The sequence below is a fragment of the Ambystoma mexicanum genome, chromosome 1p, assembly GCF_040938575.1.
Source record: "Ambystoma mexicanum isolate Mex_15411 chromosome 1p, UKY_AmexF1_1, whole genome shotgun sequence".
NCBI classification, from domain to species: domain Eukaryota; kingdom Metazoa; phylum Chordata; class Amphibia; order Caudata; family Ambystomatidae; genus Ambystoma; species Ambystoma mexicanum.
The window spans coordinates 488,835,082-488,859,764 of NC_090921.1; the positions used below are offsets into that span (position 1 = coordinate 488,835,082).

The 24,683-nt window shown below is 45.5% G+C and overlaps 1 protein-coding gene across 14 annotated transcripts in view; it reads left to right on the top strand.

Moving 5' to 3' along the window:
- The window catches only part of PTPRS (protein tyrosine phosphatase receptor type S), a 671,876-nt gene extending 647,649 nt beyond the window's left edge, over positions 1–24,227 (top strand). For all 14 annotated transcript variants that reach the window (XM_069649333.1, XM_069649335.1, XM_069649332.1 and 11 more), the window contains 6 exons: positions 8,680–8,858; positions 9,782–9,908; positions 10,075–10,200; positions 15,102–15,256; positions 17,537–17,672; positions 21,817–24,227. In XM_069649333.1, coding sequence (XP_069505434.1) covers positions 8,680–8,858; positions 9,782–9,908; positions 10,075–10,200; positions 15,102–15,256; positions 17,537–17,672; positions 21,817–21,885 — 792 coding nt within the window. In that variant the 3' untranslated portion in view covers positions 21,886–24,227. The remainder of the gene's footprint in view (positions 1–8,679; positions 8,859–9,781; positions 9,909–10,074; positions 10,201–15,101; positions 15,257–17,536; positions 17,673–21,816) is intronic.
- The last annotated feature ends 456 nt before the right edge of the window (positions 24,228–24,683 follow it).

Here is a 24,683-nt window from a genome sequence, read left to right on the forward strand (position 1 = left end):
GAACGTAGCATCCAAACACATAAATCTACTAGGGCTACTAGCTGTGTTCAAGGCGCTAAAAGCCTTCCAGGAACACCTACAAGGCAAAACAGTGATGGTCCTTACAGACAGCACCACAGCCATGTACTACATCAACAAGCAGGGGGGCACCCACTCTCCAGGACTGTCCAACAAACTGGCCCAAAATATATGGAAGTGGGCTCTCAAACAAAACATGTTCCTACTGTCACAACATGTACCAGAGGAACTCAATCTGCTGGCAGACAACCTCAGCAGAGATTTCCCCCTGCCCGAAGAGTACGAATGGCGACTGCACGAAGACATCGTCTTCGACGTCTTCACGCAATGGGGATTCCCAGAAATAGACCTGTTTGCAACCCTGGAGAACCCACAATGCCAAAGTTACGCCTCCAGGTACCCCCAGAACCAATCCAAGGGGAACGGTCTGTTGATTCAATGGTCAGGGAAATTTGTTTATGCTTTTCCCCCGACTCCCCTTCTCAACAAGGTGGTGCACAAGATGCACCAGGAACAAGTGACCATGATACTGGTGGCCCCAATGTGGGCCCGACAGCCATGGTTCGCTCACTTGATGGAGATGTCTCTATCTCCCCCAGTGAAACTCCCCTGCCCGTACAACATGCTGTCACAAGACAAGGGCAGGACTCTGCATCCATGCCCCCAGAACATGAATTTAGCAGCCTGGCTCCTGAGATCATAGAATTTGGACATCTACAGCTCCCGCAGAGATGCATGGATATCCTCAGGGAAGCCAGAAAACCTAACACTCACCACTGCTATTCTAGCAAGTGGAAGAGATTTGTCATCTGGTGCAGAGGAAAGAGCATCAACCCGATTGACTGCTCTCCCACACATATTGTTCTATACCTGACCCATTTATTGGATTCAGTTCTAGTGTTCAATTCCATTAAAGTCCACCTAGCGGCACTTTCTGCATACACCACTTCCCAACTCAAAGTGTTGTGGTGGAAGATCCCTGTTATAAAGGCCTTCATGGAGGGAGTAAAGAGAATACACCCCCCGATAGCTGACCCAGCTCCCGGATGGGACCTTAACGTGGTACTTACCAGACTCATGGGCTCACCATTTGAACCCATGCACAAAGCATCTCTTAAAAACCTCACTCTTAAGACTGCTTTTCTAATAGCTATCACCTCCATCAGGAGAGTAAGTGAACTACAGGCTCTTTCTGTTCTAGACCCCTTCGTTACAGTTCACAGAGATAAGGTGGTTCTATGCACGCACCCAAAGTTTGCATCGAAATTCATCTCGAAATTCCACGTAAACCAGTCTATAGAACTACCAACGTTCTTTCAAAATCCTTCCAACTTGGGAGAAAAAAGTCTGCACACACTGGATGTGCGCAGAGCGGTCATGTTCTACATGGAAAGAACCAGACCACTGAGGAAGACTAATCAGTTCTTCGTCTCGGTGGCAGCAGGAAGAGAAGGGGATGCAGTTTCAAAGTCCACTATTTCTAGATGGATTGTTCAATGCATCACTCTCTGCTATACTCTTGCTAAGAGAGAACTGCCCTTTAAGCCAAGAGCACACTCTACTCGAGGCACGGGGGAGTCCATAGCATTCATTGCAAATGTTCCCCTTGAGTCCATCTGCAAAGCGGCTACCTGGAGTTCTGTGCACACCTTTACACAACACTACTGTCTAGATGCACACTCGAGATCTGACTCCCAGGTGAGACAGGCAGTATTAAGACATCTTTTCTCTACTGTTCCTTCTCATAACCCACCGCCAACTCCGGGTACTGCTCGCTAGTCTATGCACAGCATGTGATTCTAAGCAGATTAACAAACATCAGAAGACAATGCATTACTTATCGTAAAAGCATTTCTGATGGTTGTATCTGCTTAGATTCACATGCGCCCACCCTTCCTCCCCGCTTGGATGGAAGGAACATAGACTTCCTTTTATATCTCTCTTTTCTGTACTCACTCACGTCTAGAAGGCTCCCTCAGGGCAGAAAAATACAAACAGAGGGACCTCGACGCGTGAGGGATTGTGGGTACAACACACGTCACTATAGGGATAGTGTTTCAGACACGCCTTGTCGACGTCCCCTTTTCGACTATGAAAAACAAAATGCAATACTCTGCAGTGACCACTGGATGTCGGACCTATGCACAGCATGTGAATCTAAGCAGATACAACCATCAGAAATGCTTTTACGGTAAGTAATGCATTGTCATACGTTACAACATACTCCACCCAGAGTAAGAGGATTAAAAGGATTTTTCAGAAACATTGGCACCTGCTGCAAATGGATCCGAAACTGCTACAACTCTTTCCAGAGATTCCAACGTTCGCTTACAGGAACAATAAATCCTTACGTAACAGCTTGATTAGAGCAGACATAACTACCATGGGAACCGGGAAAACTACATTCAAGGGTACTGTCCCCTGCCACAACTGCCAGCATTGTGGCAATATACTAAAAGGCAACACCATCAGCCACCCATACACAGGAAAACCTATCCCCCTGAAACACTCTTGCACATGTGATGCATCAAACGTCATTTATGGACTCAAGTGTCCTTGTGGCCTATTTTATGTGGGCATAACCACCAGAAAAGTTAAAATCCGATGGTCGGAGCACAAATCTAACATCAGAACAAAGCGTCAAAAATCCCCCGTTGCAATACATTTCTCAGAAGCTAGACATTCGGTAGCACAAATGAAATGTGTGATACTTGAACATGTAAAACTTGGCCCTAGAGGCGGAGACATTGTAAGAACTCTCCATCAGAGGGAGATAATATGGATCGATACCCTTGACTGCCTTAGCCCTAGAGGCATGAACGTAGAATTCAATCTAATGTGTTATGTTTGAATGTATGTATAAGCAAAGTTTGGGTTAAAGCAAGAAAATGTGCAGATGTCTCTCATGTTAAATATACTCTACCTTATCTCCCGATGCCTGATTCGGTAGTATAGACTGATTAATGCACGTCCAAAATGTCTTGATGCCAGTTATGTTTAATTATATGTAAAAGTAAAATGTGAAGGTGCCTTCTCTCCTTAACATATATTAGCTCATCTCCTGATACCAGACTTGGCAGTATAAATGTACCTTAACCTGAAGCCATATGGTGACTGACTGATGCATATGTCTAAAATGTCTTGATGCTAGTTGCAATAGATTATCTTTGTTTAAAGGAAAGTGACTGGGAGATTAAGGCACACAAGCTGCCACTTTAGAATGTGAGCCATCAAATTGGCAGAGATCAATGTGTTAAATGTTAAACGACAGGCCTTTCAGGTAGCAGAGAGACAGGAGCGAGACAAAGACTCTCACTAGATCAAAGCACGACACAAATCAGGAATTAAACCAGGCAATACTTTTGAACAGAACAGACTATTTTTGTAGCCTATAACTGCAGTGGAATCACATATAATCATGCCACATTTCAGCCACAACATGGAATAGAAGGGGACCCAAGCAGACTAGTCGTCTGCATTACTCCCCACTCATTCATGCTGTGGCCCTACGACACATATCCTTGTCAGGACTTTTAAATGTCAATTTTTCAACACAAACCAGATCGACTAAAATAATCCAGCTTATCACTCCCAATGGATGAGATAAGTGGTCTTACTTGGAAACCGTCAGCTCCTGAAGCTGCAAGTCAGGATACAGTGTCGTCCCCTCCAGAGGAACATCAGGAATGCATACACGCATGCGTGGAGGCACAGTGTGCCTGAACCGAGTTGCGACTGGGCGCTGACAGCGTCTACGCAGCGGAGGTTTCACACTGTTCACCCACGCATGCCCTAGGAGATCTTACTCAGCTCCTATCTACATCCATGCGTGAGAAGTTAGCGGTCCAGCCTGCTCACACGTATACGAATACACTAATCAATACATTAAAAATGAGCTTCCACCATGCGCATGCGCGAGAATGAAGCGGTCCGGCCCGCTCACGGGCATGCGCACAGACTCTCTAAATACTATTTGGAACAGTAATCACTGGGAAACGCTATGGAGCAGAGAAAGCCGCTTGATGCTCCAGATACCCAAGGACTTCCAACACACACGCACGCAGTGCATAGAGGTGAGAAATAGATTCAGAACTGATTTAACGGGCAAAGCCCTGGTCTTCACACTGTATCACTTTATGAATACCATGCACATTTTAAGAGGTTAGATTGACCACTGGTCTAGTTAGAATGATACAGCCAGACCAATAGTATGGGGGAGAGGTACCCCCCCTTTTTCTACTCCACTAACAGCGGTTCACTACAGTAATTTATAAATACACTCCTGAGAAAAGTATACTGAGTATACAAATTTTTTCCCCCTGTTGTTTTCTGTAGAAACTCTTTGAGAACAAATCTCCTTGAAGTACTATTGTCCATATACAGAACAGATTAGGTGCAGTTAAACCTATCAACAAGAGGGCGTCCAAGAATCAGAAAGCAAGGTGCCAGCGGCATCAGAAGAGGGTGCGTTAAGAGAAATGTTTTGAATTGTCTGAAATGTAACTTTTCAAGTTATAATTTCCTACAGTTGAGTTTTCTAATTTTGAACAAGTGATAAAACACTAATAGTGAAATACTGTCCATGTTTTTACCGTAGGAATTGAATTCAAGAACATATGTATTGTTGGAACAAATAGTGTCATTGGCCCTGAAGATGGACTGTCAGAAAAGTCCGAAACGCGTTGGCAACACATTGACAAATCTTGATACTATTTTGGTTTGGTGACTTTAACCAAGAAATTTGTTGACTTTATTTTGTCGTTACTTAAAAAGGGATCTTGTGAATTCATGTATGAGTGAAAAAAAGTCTTATGATTTAGAGTGTGTCTAACAATAAGGTTTTGAAAAATTATATATTTTGATTAAAACAACCCATGAAGCGTTTTTCTACTTTTCCTAAAGTTGTAATGTTTTATATCAAATAACTGATCTATGAATTGTGAAATCCTGTGAACTGAATCAAAAAAGTAAAACACAACTGTTTGGTAACTCAACGGTTAAGCGGTGGCTACACACCCACTTCAACCCCCTCGTACCTTAGTAACTTAAAACCCTGAGAAAAGAAACTATATCCTCAGTTAAACTCAGAACTGCAAGCAGTGAGAATCCCATTAAAGCTCACGTGCCTGCGATACTAATACGTTTTGGGATTGTATTCCCTTGGGAGTGCACTAAGGGTTAATACATGCCTTTTCTTTCTAATCAAGTTGGTGTAAGCCATTCTCGTGGGCCTAGAGGAGGAGTGCTTCCCTATTAACACTGGAGAAACCGTGCATAAAATGCATTTTAAACGACCACCAATTGCCCAGCATTCGTACCTCTGAAGGGACATGGGCAGGACTATAGCCACCCCCCCTCTACCCGCACACACGGCAATGCCTGCAGCAATTTCACGTTAATTGTGATTAGGCAAAAGATGATCGCTGCATTCGAAGCTTTGTGGAAGCTCGTGAATGGGCATCAGGCCCCAAGCAGGCTATTTAAATAAAGAAGAGAAAAGCAGTGCCTGTGAGATGGCTTACGAAGACGTGAGACTGCAGTGTTTCGAGCAAGACCCAGGTTCAAATCCCGAGTATGGGGGGAGCAAAAAAAACAAAGGCGCCCTTTATTGCCGTGTTCCAATTACAAAAAGTAAGGGAACAATTGCAGATTTTTCTGAAAAATTGAGGAACGTCGCACCCTTTAGTTCCTGGCCACTTCAGCCTCTGCCTCTAGGCACTTAAAGGAATTAAGGGGGTTGCTGGTGATGATGATCCCGTGCTGCAAAAAACAGTGCATCTTATTCTGGTCAGTGATAAGTGTGACAGGTAGTGGCAGGAACGACCTATTTGCAAACGAATTCATAAAATATTATGTGTGCAATCCCCAACCTTCAGAGGAGAGGGTGCATCCTAGAGGGATTAGAGTATAAAACAGTCATTATGTAAAGTGTATACACGCTTCCTTGCCAAAATTCAAGTGTCGTAGATGATTTGCCTTAAATGCGGTTTTGCAAAAGCCTCAGTGAGTCATAGAAAATTGTTGTTCGTGATAAGTCATTGAAAACGGTGCAACATGATTTGAGGAGAAAGAAGCACGAGCAAGCGGGAAAAAAAAACAGTTTGACACATTTAAGAAAAATCCTATTGTTCTCCCAGAAAGTATAGGACCAAATGAAGTCCCCACAGGCAGGCGCGGCTTCAGCAGTGCAGGCGCCCATTTCAACATGATGCACCTCGCTTAGAGCAGAAAACGGTCTGTGGCACCCCTAGGTTGCATAGATAATGATAGAGGCAAATACAACTAAAGGTTAATAACCGCCAATTATCAATAGACTGCCAGCCAGCAGTGAGCTGAAAAACAAAATCCCCACTGATTTTCATCTCGTCTTCTAACAGCGGGTCCTCCACATCCGCACCTTGCTGACAAAGAAGAATGTGTAGCTTTTCAGTGGGCATTTCTTTTTTCAGCTCTCTGCTGGCTGGCCGTCCCGTGATAATCGGCAGCTATTAACGCCCGGGTGTATTTCTTGGCTTTACGTGTGCGCTTTGTTACGCTCGCTTTACAATCTTCATCTGCTGGTGCCCTTCAGGTCGTTCTTCCAAGTGGTATAGTGGGAGATTCCGAGCATTAAAAGTTGTGTTTTTAAGAACTAAAGAAGGCATCGACAGAGGTATTCCTGTCCCGCTATCCCTAATCTTTGCCTGCTCCTAGACGTACTGAACCTCTGCGCCTACGTCCTTTGTGCCATCGCAGGAGTAGAGCAGAAAGGAAACGCTACAAAGCCAGAGAGTCAAAGACGAAATCGGCATTGGAAATTGACTCCAATACAACATTTGTTGGGAGTCAAGGGCAAACATGGAGCTGTTGCCCGACACTGATTGAGGAATTAATAGGGACATGTTGTACATAAGAAAATGGCTGCCTTATTCTATATAACCCTCATTGCCAACTGCTTCCATGGAGTGACATCTTTTAAATTTTGCTCCGAATGCAATAACCACTTTCTGCTCTCCACCCTCTCTGCCTAGAGACCACAAAGAGGACATTTGACACCGCTTGCAGAAAATAAAGGCCAAGACTCAATGTACAAACAATATAGTGCTGGCAACATATTCCATGAATGCTAGAAAGGGCCCACAGCCAGGGCTAGACTGCAAAGTGTGTGTTCAGGGGTTGCGGGGGCACAATCGGACTCTGAAGAGACAGCCATGCCCGATTCCAAAACATGGAGACGTGAATGAACCTTTACAGCCGGCCCCCATCTCTGCAGGAGCCATAAAATACAAGCCAGGATGACAAATTGAGGGGGGGGTGGCCTGGGCTGTAACAAGGGGGTGCGGTCTAAGTAGACAAGGCCAGAAGAGCACTGGGCATGACCTAAAGGTGGGAGTTTTCAATTTTCACCAATGAGATTGGCTCCTTGGCTGATCTGCGTTAGAAACTGGTCATGGGGGATGGTTTATAGTTAATATTTCGAATGCAAAAATGTCGAAAAAATTACACCAAAAAAAATGTCGAATGTCTTTTTTTGTTATTTTTTGTTTGAAATGGGGGGTTTCCCCCAACCCCCTCCTTTTTTCCCTAAACCCTTTTTTTACTCGCAAAACCCCAAAAAAACATGTAAATTAAAAAAATAATATTCAATTTTTTTTTTCAGTATTTTTTTGGGACATTTTTGTCATTCAAAATTTTCTTTTCGACATATTAACTGGATACCATGGGAGATTGATCAGCACCAAAGACTTGATTCACGGAACGTTTTCCTATGGGATTGCGCCATTATAAAACACTTCCATGAATCAGGCCCCAAATGCCCCTAGTGATCTCAATGTAAATCTTCCTGAAATGTTGTTTTCGTTGTAAAGCCTAATTTAAGTGCAGAATTCGATTTAATGTAAATGTTGCTTTCCAACTTCAGTAATCACGCGGTATAATGCATAGATGTGTGCTTTTCAAAATCCATAACTCGTGGTTATTGTGGGATTTGAACTTACTTTAACACTGGGAAAAATAGTGGATAATGTGCGTTATTGTTTCAGGTTTTTATTAACACTTCTTGGTGGATCCACACGGGCTTCTAAGTGCTGCAATAAAAGCTGTTATTACACAATTTAGTGGTACACAATTTATCGACCTCGTAATCGAGGGCAGGGTGGACCCAGCCTGCATTTGAACTTGAAAAGTCGGGGGAGCTCTTAAATTGCAAGCAATAATCTTATACAATTATTTCAGGGCTATGGTGAAACTTTCAAACCAACTTCGACAACTTGAGTATCCTATCTACCCTAAACTGCTGAGTAGTAGCTTAAAACTGCAGCACTGTTCTGCCCAGTGTCTTTTATATATGTAGATCATTTGTTTGGAGACCATTAATGAGTTGATTTCTTAATTAGGCTAATTGAATTCATTATTTGAAATCTTTTGTAGGCATATAGTTCCGCTTCCCGGCAATAATGTCCACAGCATGCCAATAACCAATTTTGTTAGCTTGATTATTGAATTAAGAATCAATCCATTACTAAAAAGTATTAACCAATTGAAAGCAACCGCTAGGAAATAATGCTTTTATTATATCAAGAATATCAGTATTCAAACTCGTCTATCGTTTTGAGGTTTTGAATCTGCTTTGGGATTCTGGACCAAGTAAAACAACCATTTCGACTACTGTCCCCCCTACAGAGACTTGCCAATTCAAAGGCTCATACATCCCGCTTCATCAGTGCCAACCTTCCATGCAACAAATTCAAGAATCGCCTTGTCAACATTATGCCATACGAGACCACGCGGGTTTGCCTTCAGCCTATCAGAGGAGTGGAGGGGTCTGACTACATCAACTCCAGTTTTATTGATGGATACAGGTAAGGGGAGTTCGTATTCTGCTTTTCAAATGCTGAGTTGTTGCAAGACACTTCTCAGAAAATAAAACTTTTTCCTAAATCGTGGACAAAATCTTTCCTTAGTAGCTTTCCCTTTCTTCACTCCCAGTATAATTGATGTTTCACTATAACTGGGTGACATGAGGCTAGTCCAGGTCATTGGCGTAGCCAGGATTGTCTAACAAGTGGGGCCTGAAGCTAATGTAGTATGGCCCACTGAAGTGACATTAACATCTGTAAATATCAACACAGCGCTGCTGAGTGGGCATTTACAGTTTTTGGGTGGGCCTTGCCCACTCAGGCCCTACCCTGTCTACGTGCCTGGTCCAGGTGTGGATTGACATGTACAGAGTTGCTTATTATTTCTGACTGCTATATCCAAAAACTGCTTCTGTTCGGGCTTGGGTCTATCACCACTCTTACTTCAATTTGTTTTAACCACACTACTAGTGCCACTTAAACACATGCAACCCCAACCACCCTCAACACTTGACTTCACTGCTGTAGGTCCGATCCTCTGGCAATCTGTTCAGTCTTTGCCAGTGTAGATCCAATCCTCTGGCAATCTGTTCAGTCTTTGCCAGTGTAGATCCGATCCTCTGGCAATCTGTTCAGTCTTTGCAAGTGTAGATCCGATCCTCTGGCAATCTGTTCAGTCTTTGCCAGTGTAGATCCGATCCTCTGGCAATCTGTTCAGTCTTTGCCAGTGTAGATCCGATCCTCTGGCAATCTGTTCAGTCTTTGCAAGTGTAGATCCGATCCTCTGGCAATCTGTTCAGTCTTTGCCAGTGTAGATCCGATTCTCTGGCAATCTGTTCAGTCTTTGCCAGTCTGTTCTTTCACTTTCCGGCCTAGGATTCAAATGTCCATGTATTTTTCTCAATCTGCTCTCTGAACTCTTGCAGGCAGCAGAAAGCCTACATTGCCACGCAAGGGCCCTTGGCGGAGACTACCGAAGATTTCTGGCGTATGTTGTGGGAGAACAACTCCACCATTGTTGTGATGTTGACAAAACTGCGAGAGATGGGAAGGGTATGTATCTCGTAATAGTGTTATCACAAGTATTGATATGGGGGTGACTCTAATGACAAAAGTAGTGCAGATTAGAAAGTAGTGAGATGCGCTGTATAGAACCGGTGGCGCTTAATTCGATTATGTTGTTAGAGCTAATCCCTATATATTGTATTCTTCACTGCAGGAAAAATGTCACCAGTACTGGCCTGCTGAGCGGTCGGCGAGATATCAGTACTTTGTTGTGGATCCCATGGCAGAATACAACATGCCCCAGTACATCCTACGAGAGTTCAAAGTAACGGATGCCCGGGTGAGTAATGCAGGTCCTTTGTCTGTGGCAGAGTGTGCTCTGATTAAGGGAGAGTTTCTTTACGTTATGAATAAGGAAGAAAACTGGGAGTTCAGTGAATCCCTCCTTGGGGTATAACAAGGTTGGCCTGTGGGGGAGACGTCTCGTCTTCATCTGCATTGTGCATTTGGTGGAAGAGACACCTTTTCTCAAAACTATACTGGTTTGTATGGCAAATGTTGGAGAGCCACTTGCAATTGTATAGAGACTGGGTACGCGCTGTTCCTTCAGCGATCAAGGAAAAAGGGCTTGGGCTGAAAAGTATTCCCCTGCATCAATGGTGGGCAAGCTGCAGCCCTCTGGATGCTTTGGCCCACAAATCCCACGATCCCTCCCCATTGACTAAGCTGTATTGGATTAATGGAAATTGTAGGCCAACACTTGTGGAGGGCTGCGGATTGCCCACCAATGCACTTAATGGTAATGGTGACTTGAGACCAGACGGGCAGTGTTGAGCTGTTCTATCACTGAAATAGGAGGCGGTGCTGACTGTGTGGCTGGCTTTACAGAGGACTGGCATAAGGACATGTGCAGAGTAAAATCCTTTATATGCAGGAGATGCTCTAACTCACAGGATACTCTAGGGTAGTCCGGGGGCCTGTGATTCTACAGTATGTCCACTATGCCCTCTGCTGGAATGAGGAGGGACTCTGCTGGCTTCTCCTTTGTTTTTAAGGTAGGTCAGAGAAAGATAGCATTGTAGGGAGTGCCATGCCTCCTCTTTTGGGCTGCAGGGATTTCCTTTTTTCATTTTTCATCTGCATCCCACATATAGCGCTGCTTATAATCTTCACAAGAAAACCAAATGCCTGGCACCCTAAACAGTGTAATTCAATGCACTTTCTTATATACATCAGCCTAATGTATGATGTATCTAATGTAACTAACGTCTGTAACACATATAAACCTTGCCTGTAACCTAGGTAAGCAACTTCTGTAACGTATTACCCACGCAAGCTAATAATGCAATGTCTGTAACCTATTACCTCTGCAAGCAACTACTGTAACCAACCATCTTCAGCAAAAGAAAGCACCTTGATGCCTCTGGGCTATGTGCGCTATACAAATGCCAAAATAAAATAAATAAATAAATGATTCTGCCCCTAGCAGTCATGTTGACCTCATTGGGAGGCATAAATAACACACCCATGGACGCCGCCCACAGTTTTCAAATGGGAAAACAATGTGTAGATTTTTGATCCAACCTCTAGAGAGCATGTGCTTGCAGAGCGTGCAAATCTATAACCAGTATCTGGCACACAACTACCATGCCCAGGTTGAGGCAGTAGAAATGTATCCTTTGTTGTAAAGAAAGATCGTCTTTTAACATTAATGGTGGTACATGGGAAGTACATAAGAGTTGAACGGTCTAGAGACGAACGACCGGGAGAGGATATCCTGGATCAAATGCAAGTGATGGAATGCTCTGCTTGCCACAGTGATCACTAGGGGTGCCAATGACAGATCTGCATCATAAGTGACAGCAACATTCCAAACTAGTCGTAAGGAAAGGAGAAGGACAATGTTGGGGGACCAGCCTTGCAAGAGTGGCGTTTATCTGGCCTGACCCACAATCAAAATCTCAGTCCTTGCCATGTTTAGTCTCGGCTGTTTCTAGAGCTGCAGCAACAAATATGCACCTTCCATTGGCCAGCTTCAGCACAAGGGTCCAATCCTGTGGTATCCCAACTGAGACGCTATTCATATCGGATAGAGATAGCGGCTGTGTAGTAACTGGATGGACAAGAGCCACGTCAGACCTGAAGTTCTGGTGGTTTTATTTGGTACGCACAGCGTTCCAAATTGCCAGGAGGGGTTGGAGCTATATAGCTCCTGCTTGTAGCTTAGAAGAGCTTGGTTAGCTTAACACCAACTGCTACATCTGACTTCCCAGGCCACCTGGTGCTACCAACCCTTACTTTGGAGCATTAAGTCTGTGTTTTTGGAAATGTGCCTACCCCTTAACGGTAATTTGTCATATTTAATGGACAGAAGGTTAGAGTTTGCCTCTCATGTGGAAGTTGGATTTGCGTAACGCTGTATGATATGACAATTAATTTATAACGCGCCTGTACACATGTATTTCTAGGCGCTATGTACTAGCTCCTCGGTACCTTGATGTAGCTCCTGTTTACTCTGATTCTAGATATCCAAGGAGCTGCTTTTAGCTTCTGTTCACCAAATCCGTATTTCATTCCCTGGACATTTGTTGCGAAATGATGTCTTTTCTGATGGAAATGGAATGGATCAACAGGTTGGCTTAGGTTTTTTGCAAGTCCTATTATACCTTTTGCAATGCTTGTATTCTATAAAAGCATACCACTTTTAAAAAAAAGTAATATTGATTGAACTGCTTTCAAAAATGTATATTACCGATGGTATGATATTCCCTAAGCATTTCCAGTGTTTCGCAGTAATCCACCATATGAAGTGGCAGCACTAGTTGTTTTTTGATTGTTGCCATTCCTTTATTGGGGCAGGAAGGCAACTTATGTTATACCGGCAATGGGTTCATCCGAACACTTTGACACAGTGCCGGCCGCGGACAGAACCAGGCGCATCATTTCCATCTTTGCCTGCCCTTTGCTTTGGCCGGAGCTAACAATATTTCGGCTCAGGGGCAACGTGCTCGCTTTGGAAGCAAGATGACACGGAGCACCACAGGTTCGATCCCCGGGTCCGTGCTTAGAAACCTCTGGGTATTAAGCACCTTATAAATAACCTATCATATCAATAGCACACATTGAGCCATCAGTCTTAAGCACTGGAGAGAGCACCGTGGCTGTTGAGTAAGTTCTGCCATATCTCGATCAGTGTCTTAGAGGGGCGGTTGGGGGGGTGCAGGCCTCTCATTCGGCCCTCTACCCCTTGGCAAAACAAAAGGTCACTGAACCTTGGCTTTATTATGGGTGACTGTGCCACCCCAGTAGTGGTGCGCTGCTTAGCAAGGGCCCAAAGCCATATTCATAAAGTCGGCAGAAACCCAAGGCTTTCTCTTACATATGTCTTGGCCTCAGGGGTGTAACGGCCTATGGGGAGCTCTGCCGATTTCTCGGTAGGCCTCTGCACATTGGGCCTCTTTTCTGTTGTGTTTCCAAATTTTCACGTAGAGGAAGGATTGGACTTGCTGAAAATGTGTGATATGGGGCCACTTTGGATGTTTTTTCTGGGGCCTCTTTTGGCTCCCTGTCCACCCCAGCTTGGCCTGTTTTCCTTGGTAGAGCCAGGGCTTAAGTCCAGGGTCAATGCGGGCGGACACAGTCCAACCACTTTTTCAGAGGGTGGACTCGCCCCTCCCAGCTAAAATGAGAAACATTGAATGTCCTCTTTTAATTTATGCATTAAAGCCGACCTCGGAGATCGAACTTCAGTCGTGAGGTTTGCAAGCGGGACACTTCTCCACTGCACTATACAACCTGATGAAAAATGAAAAACAAATAAAGATGAAATGTCCCATTTCGGTACTGCAAGTTCCAGGGAAAACATTTGCATTGTTTCTTGGAGTTTAAAACATGCATACCTTTGAACGTTTTCAAAAACACTATTAGAATAAAACAATCTCTCTTGGTTTTGTGTGTGTGTTCATTATATGAAAGGCACATGCCATTCGTCCTGTGCAATTTGGCTGGTTATGCAAAGCCAATTTAATCAAATGTGCATATTTCACCTTGATGTGCTGATTTTTGGCGACGTCACACCCCATTGCGTTTGTTGATGAGTCCCCCCACTTTAATTTGTAAGGACTTGACCCCTGTTTAGAGCAGACCTTAGTCAGCAATCGGGGAAACCCACCACGTATGGCAGTCAGAAGCCATATCACTGCTTTGCAACGGGGGATTGAGGGGTGCATAGTACTTGATTGAGCTCCTAACTTCAACCTGTCCAAGCCTGTGGGTCATAGGCGCTTACCGCGTAGTAGTCCCATACTTACCATAATTGTCCAGGGTCATTGTAAACACAGTTCATTTACATTGCCTTTGTTCATTTGCATTGTCCCGGGAGGATAGCTCAGGGGCAACGTGCTCGCCTTGGAAGCAAAACGACACGGAGCAACACAGGTTCGATCCCCGGGTCCACGCTTAGAAACCTCTGGGTATTAAGGGCGTTATTAATAACCTATCATATCGCATGGGTGGCCTTGAGGTTTGTATTAGCTACCATTGGAAGGATATGCTCTGTCTAACATTCCACGAGACCTCGTTTCAGGAAATAAACGTGTTTTTATTCAATGAAAATGTTTCAAACGAATATTTTGTAGTTGTATAAAATGCTCGCTTTAGGAAGCAAGAGGAGAAAAGAACTTCAGAGCATAACAAACCTCCGACCGTTAGGACGCATTTGACGGAAGGCGTTTTCCAGAAAGTGTGTTTACGCATCATTAGCGTGACCTTGCACAGAATTGGCCACTTTGGGGCAGCTTTTCTTCAAAACAGTGGCACATTTTCACATTGTTAGAAAAATGACTATCTACTGTCTGGACTTGCTTTCTGTGAAACCCGGTGCAGATTGATTCGACGTTTTTTTTCTTCCTGCAAATGAGAAAAGCATTTTGAATAGGATGTCTGCAAAATTGGACTTTTAGTAAAACCATTATACTTTGCAATAGCTGTGCCATCCAATTTAGAAGGGAGTTGGCACACTCAGTCTGACACAAAGGACCTTGGTGTCAAAAGTCATGTTTGTAGCCAGGGTATGAGCAATTGGAAAGTAGGTTTGCTACAGAAACGCCGAGTATAAATGTGTGTGTGTGTGTGTGTGTGTGTGTATGCGTTTGTGCCATAGTAAAAATCAATTCAGAAGTGTGATCAGATTTACTATATTACTCCGTGCACCCCATTATCTCTAATGTTCTTATTTCGCAGGATGGTCAGTCCCGGACGGTTCGCCAGTTCCAGTTTACAGATTGGCCAGAACAAGGCGTGCCAAAGTCAGGCGAAGGCTTCATAGATTTCATTGGACAGGTTCATAAAACAAAGGAGCAGTTTGGGCAGGATGGCCCAATCTCTGTGCACTGCAGGTAAGCGCACTCACAATCGCAGCACAGCAGCAACCACAAGTGCTGTTGGGGCCGGCCTTAGGGCAAGGCAGGGCGGACGACCCCCTGGGGCACCATGTCCCCCTGAGCACCATTAGCCCCCCACCACAGGATGACCTCCACTCTCCGACGCGGGAGCGAGGCGGTTTTCATTGGAATAGGGCGCTCATGCATTATCTGATTTCTTCCAGCTGCCATTAGCTTCTCTTCACTGCCCACCTCTTCCCCACCCCTTGAATAACTGCACTCAGGGCTGGCCTTAGTGGCTGCAGCCCCCTGGGTGAATTGGCGCACCCTTTCCCCCACTCCCACTGTTGACCAGGGTACTGCAGCCACTAAGGCCGCCCTGAGTGCAGTTATTCAAGGGTTGGGCAGTGATGAGGAGATACAGGGTGCTGGAAGAATTCTGATACGGGATGGAACAGTGGGCAGGGCTCAAGGTACAGGAACATTGTGATATACAGTAACCTGCCGGGGCAGAAGGATGCAAGCACATGCATGGCCTGGTTTATAGCTAGTGTAGCAAATTCAGACACATTTTGACGGGGAGCTTGCCTCTATGCATAGGTGTACTAAGGGATCATAGGGGCGTGCTTGAATCCGAGGGATAGTAGTAGACCTTCTGGCTGTTGTCCCACAGAGGTTTGGCGTTCATTTGTTTGGGTTATATTAGACACCAGCCGTGAGTCCAGACGCTTCATATCGCCCAGAAAGGAAGGAGAGAAGGAAAAACAGACCTTTCACAGGCCTTATCAGTTCCCTGCAAGTGTTAAATAATGCAAAATGATGGCTACAGTATGAAAAACAAGAAATGTAAATGCAATATCAGTCCAGCGGCGATATAGTCGAGACACTAATGCATCAAAGAAGTCTGAGGGAGATCAGCCTCCTAAGGCAAAAGATTTTCTAAAGAGGTAAGCTTAGTTTTTTCCCCAAACTGTAGGTTATATGTAAAGGCATTCCAAAGGCCTGCCCCTGCCGAGTACCAAGACCCATGTCCTAGTTTCTTCCTCTCTGTCTGTTTCCTAGTCACTGGCCTTAGTCAATGTCCTACTACACTACCCTTCCATGACCTGGCACACTCACCCTGGTAACCATCGTATATTGGTAAAGCACCCTGCCCAGGGAAGGCCTCTGTCATCTGTTATGTTTCCAATGGGTGCCTTGTATGTTAGAAATGACCTTATTATTACCTAATAAACACAAAACACAGATGAAGTGCGTGAGTGTATAACTTCAGTACATGGTCCCCAAAGTTCATTATTAGAAACGAAAAGTAAATGAAAAGTCTTTGTTTCTGTATGTATCCCATGTATGTAACCTAAGCTTAAGTATTCTTATGACTGTTGCGCCCGGCTAACCCTGGGTTTTGTTGCGCATTATCAAGTCAATGTTCTTGCTGCCCCCGAAAGTTGGCTGAGAATTTTCAGGCAGAACTCCTGGCTATCAAACACGGAAGCATCCAAGTGGGGACACCGTGTATTGTGCACTTGCATATGAATGGAGGTGTCCGACATTTCCGCCCCACTACAGAATAAGTGGCCCTAGTACTCACTCGTATTATACAGTCAAGCAGCAGCCACTTAGGGGGACTGGTTATTTACTCGCACTCGCACCCGCAAAGGCAACAGCTGAGGCAGTGGCCTCATGTAATGGATGGGCTGAGTTTTCTGCTATGTGGATGAACACCCAAAATCTCTTTGACCATCCAAATTATGCAAAGACAAATAGATTCTGGCATGTTGGACTAGTCTGCACTACAAGTACGTGCTTGAAAAAGGCAAATGACAATTATTTTAAAGTGCTGGGGCCATAGCATGCTGTAGAGGCTCAAGCAAAACATGTTAATTCCTCGCCGACCAGAGGTATTGTGTATAACAATTTGGTGCTTATATAAGGCTTGTGAAGGGTCAATGTTTGTGTTGATGGAATGTTGTTAGTTGGTTGTCTCTTTGGTTCAAAGGTTTTTGTCGAATCCGTTGAGACCATTTACAGCAGAATGCCAAATTAAATCTTCTTTCAAATGTTTAAGCAGGAGCAATGGTTTGAAGTGTGTCAAAATCATGTTACAGAATGAGGTATAGAGCAGAGATTGAGGAAACTCACAAAAAGCAAAGCCAGTTGTTGGTATTATCACTCAACAGACGCCAGGCAATCTGCCATGTGATTCAAATTTCAGATTGGGTTGTGTCAGGTCATTTTCTGCAAGAGCGTAATCCACATTTCCTCACCTTTCCTCCCCCACTACCTTTCCTTCTGCAGCGCTGGGGTTGGTAGGACTGGTGTCTTCATCACACTGAGTATTGTCTTGGAAAGAATGCGGTACGAGGGTGTAGTAGATATTTTCCAAACGGTGAAGATGCTGCGAACACAACGACCGGCCATGGTTCAGACAGAGGTAAGCAATTTCTACTCTCTCTCCTCTTACATCTACTCTCTCTCCTCTTACATCCTCACCCATTCATGGTGACACTAAATGGGAAGTGCTCTTGGCGTGCTTTGCATCATCAAGGTGTATCATTAATGTCTATCACACGGGCACCATCCTGCTTCAGGGTACTCAACCCAACGTCCTCCTCTTTGACTGGTGACTGCCACCCCTCATTAACTTCCTCCTACTCCTTCTCTCTCTCTGCCCTTCCCCCCCTCTGACTGGTGTACCATGCCACTGTACTCCTCCGCGGAAAACCTTCAAAGGTGGAGATCTCTTGCATCTCGCCACACTTAATGCTCGTTCTGCAATCAAACACTCTGCTGCCATCTGTATCCTTCTTGAAGACCATGACCTCAATATCCTTGCTCTTACCGAAACGTGGTTCAAGACCAGCTAAGTCACTCCTTTGACTCCCTTCTCCCTGATGGCTATAAGATAATTTCCAAGCCTCACCCTAACTGTGCAGGTGGTGGGGTTGCTCCCATCTTCCCTGAGTGGGCCCCTTCTTCCCTCATACCTACCCAGCCTTCCTCCTCCTTCAAGAGTCTGGTTTGCAAGTTGGTCATCTCTCCCACCTGCTCACGCTCACTGACCATTGCCACCATCTCCAGACCACCTGGCTCCACCACCCTATTCCTCTCTGAATGGGCTTTGATTCTCCTCCTCTCTCCTCACTACCACCACTAAACTCCTTCTCATGGTTGATTTTAACATCCTTCTTGACTCCTCAATCAAAGCTTCCACTCTCTTCCATGACCTCTGCACATCACTCTCTCTCTCTCCATTCTCCCTTCTGGTCCTACCCACTCAGCTGAACACACTATTGATGCTTTCATCCACACTGATCTTTCACTCTCCTCCCCCTCGAAACACTTGTGTATAGGCGCGTTATAAATGCCATATCATATCATATCATTGAGCACCCCACTCTCCTGATCAAGCCACTCCCTCCTCTCCTCTCACCTGGGTCCTCTTGGCCCTCTGACCACGCCTCCCCTAGTAATGCCAACCTCATTCACAAACATCTGTTCGATGAAACAAGTGTCAGTTGCTGCCTTCACATCTACCTTCATCACCCTCTTTCCCCACTACAGACTCTACCTCTGACTCTGCTCTCAGCAACCTCCAGCTTGCCATTACCAATACCCTTGACATTCTTGCCCCAGTCATGAGGATCCGCCTGAAACATTCCTCTAAACATAACACCTGGTATGACACCGAACTTGCAGCCCTGAAACACAAGTGCAGAGCTGCGGAACGGAAGTAGCAGACCTCTGGCTCACCCTCTGACAAACTGGCCTGCCGCCTGCTCCAAAGGGAATACAGATTCTCAATCCGCACCAAGAAAAGGGCCCACATACAGGCCTGTGTCTCTAGTGCATCCAACAACACAGCTGAACTCTTTCAAATATGTAGAGACTCTCCGCAGTCTCCTCCTCACCTCTTCCCACTCAGGCGCTTTGCAACTCATTGGCCATACACTTCACTACAGAAGCTCAGGACATCCCTCTCCCTCTCCCCTTCACCCACCCCTGTGCCTCCTATGGTCGCCCTTCCTCCCTCTACCTTTCTCTCCTATCACACCTGATGAGGTCACTGGAGTTGTCTGCTCCATGAAGGTCACATCCAAACAGGTTTCCCCCTGCCCCTCCAGAACCATTGAGGACAATATTGGCTCCCCTGCCCCTGCACTCGCTGATTTCTGCAAACACACTTTTGCTACTGGATCTTTCCTCTCCTCCCTCAAGCACTCCCTTGTGTGCCCCCTCCTGAAAAACCCTTCTGCAGATCCGTCTTGTCTAGCCAACTACCGTCCCATATCTATCACCCCCTTCCTTGGGAAACTCCTGGAGAAGCTGCTCGACCCCCCCCAACTGACCCAGCACACTGAACATGTCGGTTGCCTCCCCAATGATCAATATGGATTCCGAGCATCTAGAAGCAGAGAAAATGCTCTTCTGAACACCTATGAGGAACTGCTTGCATATCTTGATTCCAACTCTCCAGCTGTTCTCATTCTACTTGATCTTTCCTCTGCATTTGATACGGTCAACCACTCCATCCTCATAAAACAACGCCACGATACCCTATTTTATATTGGAGCAGGCACTGCACTGGCTAACCTCCTTCCTCAGTGACCGTCCGTCCCAGATTATTCTGGGCTCTTACTCCTCCCCCACCTCCATCTCCACCTGCGGCATCCCCCAGGGCTCCAACCTTTCTCCCTGTCTCTTTAACAACTTCCTTGATCCGATTGCGCTTTTCATTTCTTTTCCTTAATCTACCCTCTTCCTCTCTACGACCCCTCCAGCTAATCTAGAATAGAGCTGCGAGACGTATCCTTGGCCACAAGCCCAGGGACCACATCTCTCCAGCCCTAAAAACTCTCCACTGGCTCCCGGTTGCTGCAACAATCAAATTCAAATCCCTCTGCATCATCCACAAGCCTGTCTGGGGACGGGGAGCACGCTATCTACAACTTGCTCTCACTAAATACTCTCTCTCCAGATCTTTACGTTCCTCCGGCACCAACTCTGTGTTAAGCACTTTGCTATACAGTGAGATGGTGGCCAATCTCTTTCCTCAGCAGGGTCCCTCCTATGGAATAGCCTCCCCCTTCCTCTGTGTCTTGAGCCGGATCTCCTCAAATTCCAGAAGCTCCTCCAGACTTCCCTTTTCACCTCCTCCTTCCCCCTCCGTTAAATCCCACAGTTGCTAAGACTGGTGACCAGGACCTTTTATGTGTCCTCCTGGGTCATGGCCTCCCACAGACAATCGCCTACAGCTTCCATCCCTGCCAGCACTTTGCTTGGCACCCACTGGCCTATGTCACCACAGGCCCGCACTTGTTTATTGGGCGGCTGACCATTCCACCTAGACACGTATAGCTGCTCATTCCCTAGCACTTACCCGCCAACTCCCTCATCCCTTCTCTCTCCCTGCGCTTGCACATTCTGAAGGCTCACAGGGCCTAGTAGGTCTGCTTCTATCTTTCATTGTTGCATTTGTTCTTCATTCCCATGTCCCCTTCCTGTTGCCCTGTGGGTACTTTGAAAAACAATTTACTTGTTGTTGAAGCGCCTTACAAATGCAAAATAAAATAAATAAATAAAATCCCACTTGGTTTTATCCACCATTGCCTTTGCACCATGAGGGGGACTGTTGAAGTCCACTTGTTATCTCTGGGAAAAATTCAACTCAAACGACTATGTGCCAAATGTCAAATAATGGCAAGGAACGCTTGTGTGCCATGGTGCACAGTATTCTGGGAAACCTTTAACAGCCAGAAGTTAAACAAGAAAGTTGAATAGATGCAAACTAGGTTGGCTTAGGTGGATAGCGACAAGGAGAAGAGAATTTGGTGCTTCATGGTCAATCAAGAAAATGATTGGCTAATTATGGCCAATTATTGTTAGGACTCAGGGTTTGGAGTAGTTATTGACATTGTTGAGGCTCAATGTAAGTTATGTTTTGTTATCAGAAAAGTTATTGTTGGGTTGAGGTCAATTATTTCTGAGGCTCCAAGTGAGTTATGGTTTGGGAATATGTGTTGAGGCTGAGGAGTAATTGTTCTTGAGTGCAATGGATGCTATTTTTGGGGTACAGGCAAGTTGTTAGGGATTTGCGCACGTGATTGAAGGGGTACTTATTGATGGCATTCAGGAGAGGTTGGTTGGTAATTACCATAAGTTATTGTAGGTGCTTAGGGTAAATTAGATGAGTTGTTGTTGGCGATTTTCAGAAGAGATTTGTTGGGCCTCTCAACAAATTATCAATGGAAGTTTTTAAAATGCGCCTTGAAACACATTGTGTATCCGCGCATTAAAAAATACCCAATAAAATCACTGAGCACTATTGACGGATATCATGAGTTGTTGGGATTCAAGGCGTGAGCTACTGTTGAGATGCAATGTTAGTTTCTGTGTGATGGGATATCGATGGTGTATATGGAGCGATACGTGTACTGCTCTGGGTGTGATGTTCCTGGCACACAGGATGAATTTTGTATGTTCCCAATGTGAGAATAAAGTGTACCTAGTGCACAATGGGTAGTTATTATAATTTTTTTTAAATATACTAACCCTCTGCCTTGTTTCTTCACATTCAGGACGAATATCAGTTTTGCTACCAGGCCGCCCTGGAGTACCTGGGCAGCTTCGATCACTATGCAACCTAAAAAAAAGCCATCGTTCCTCAGACTATACCAGCCACTTAAGTCCTGAAAGGCCTGTCCTAACCCTCATAGTCCTCGAACTAAGAAAACTGACCAAGAGGATGTAGCTTTTCATTTGGGCAACACAGTGGAGGGTGGAGTGAGCTGAGGGTGTTCAAGGCTCACTCGCTCGAGCACTCCGTGTTGTAAAAATCTAAAAGGATGCCTTGGTTTTGGGGCACGATGGAAAGACTCTTCTTAAGTGGTCGGACACTCCTGTTACCTCAAGTGGTGTTCTCTTCAGAAAGCCTTCGGTGCGCATCGTGAGACTGACCCAAAAAGTGGCAAAGGCCTCTTGTCATTTTACCAATGAAGGGACCCCAGAAGGGGTAAAGGAAAAAGAAAACCCTGCCTTTGATTGCATCATGCGAGCTCGCATTATTTACTCATCTAGTTGGCCAGTCTTTGAAAGAAGCCGCCTGCGCCACTGACGACACTCTCTCCAAAGCGCCGAGACGTATTCCAAAAACACTGAAGTTTTTCGTTCCTCGCTTCAGCGGTCCCGCCTGGCACCCTCTGTCCCTGAACTCTTGCATTGTGGACACTTGGACAAGCAGCCACCCAGCCCCTCCCTCTCCAGGACTATGCGGCTGTGCGGGTTACACAGCTCCCCCTTTCCCCTTCTGATCCTCTACTCCGTTGGAATACTTAGCGACATTCCTAATTGCTTTGGATTGTGAACTGTAGCATTCCCGAGGCACAGGCGAGAGGCTGCTGGCATCATGGAGGGGGCACGGACACGGCTGGGCTGTTTTCTGCCCTTCGTCCTCCATGGGCCCTGTTTTTTTTTTCCCTCCCTCCCCAGCTTGTTTCACTTCACCTTTTCCACGCCATAGCCAATTGTGGTTCCGAACAACAAGTTGCAGGGTTGCATATCCGCGTACCACAGCAATCCCTGTGTACGGTGGCCTTAGTCAGCCCGAGGGTCTCACTGCCACGTCGGACGGCTAGGAACGGCACGGTGCTCTGGAAGAAGAGGCGTCCTCGCGGGCGGCTTTCTTCGAAGTATTCATGTAACTGTACCATAACAAGTGACATTAACCTTCCTTTTCTTTTTTAAATAGTGTATTTTTTCCTTTTTTTAAACAAAAGAGTATCAGTCGATGAATTGAAGAGAGAGAACGTGCTTACTTGTTCATATTCTGTTAAAAGACAGTCTATTTTTTCACTGTAGAAATGTTGTGTATGGCTGTTAAATGTATATATATATACGAACGCAGTGCTGATTGCTATGCCCACATCTTGCTTTTTCTATCATTGAGAGAATTGGGTTTGCTTGTGTAAAAACAAGATTAAAACGTATGTTTCCTTGAAGAACAAAAAAAGAATAACGGAGGGTTAAAAAAATCGAGAAACGCCCTTTCCCATGTACAAAGGCACCTTACTCTGTCAGGGCCTGGTCTCCCACCACATCCTGACTGCTCCTCAGTAGGCTCTGGGTGGGCCGCCACAGAAGCAGGCCCATCTGTTAATCAAAGGACTGGGCCAGGAGCCCCGTACCACAGTGGTGAATGTGAAAGACCCCCCCACAACGCTTCAGCATGGTGAGAGGCAAACAGCCCTTCTGCATCTGGCCCCTTGGCCTTGGGGATTGAGCAGAGAGGTGCAGTAGGTGTCGGTTTGGCAAGTGGGGAATGGAGAACATTAGTCCATGGATTCCAGAATTCTACAACCTACTTGTGCTGCATCTTGAATGTGCTCTGAGCAACCCTGAGAAATAGAGTGAAAGAAAAAGGGTTCCATACTGTGGGGCCCTGAATTCCAGAAGCCAAAGTGATCAGTGGGCAATGATGCAAAGTTAACCAGCTCTAGTGTAAGCTGCTACATTTCATCTGTGTTCATCGTTTCCTATAAACAAGAGGCCACATCTAGCTTTCCCCAGGGAGGCCTCATTATGGAGAATCCAATGCAACGTGAACAGCAAAGGTAAGAGATGCTAGTCTCCTGAACCCCTCTCCTCAGTGAACACTCCCTTGGTGAAGTCCCGTGTCCGCAACCCCGCCTCCTAAGAGCGAAGAGGTTTGGGGAGGTGACGGATTTGCCTGTGGTAAGTGCAGCCCCCGGAGTGTGACGATGCTCCTCTTTTGCTCTTTTGAGGGACAGCTGCCTCAAGGTGAAACACTCCCGTGATTACTGAAGAATTGAAGCTGAGTCGAAAGTAGGCCCTCAAGATCCACCCGTTTGTACACAGAGCAAGAGTGCTGTTGCTTTGAAGCTGTTACTTCACATGGAAACAGGAAGTGGTGTTGTGCCACTGTGTATGTAGATATATCAACTTTGTATTAAAGGAAGATTGTCTGAAAGGACTAAGCAGAGGTGTCTCTTTTATTGGCAAGATGAACACAAGTATGCACCGTTACCTTGGGGCAGGAGACAATGCAATTAGCCATTGGAGCGCTCTGTTCTTCTCCAAAGCAGCAAAGCTGATTGCGTTTTTTGTTTCATAATTTGCATGTAGGGAATGCATTTATTTTCTGGATTACAAACTTGCTCAGTTATGTTTTCTCCCCCACCATGAAGCAGTGGCCCTTTGTGGCTAATACACGCCTGTCCTATTTTGAATGTGTGGACCATTTAAGGGGCCCATGGTTGCTGTGTCTTTCTGGTATAGAGTCACGCGCCTTAGCATTTTGACTTTATAAGAGATTTACTCAGCATTAGAACCCAGCGGACGTGCGTCCACGGGATACACGTAACGTGATAGGCTTTTTTCTGAGCCATACCACGGTGTAATCCCGTGGACGCACGTACGTGCCTGTCTT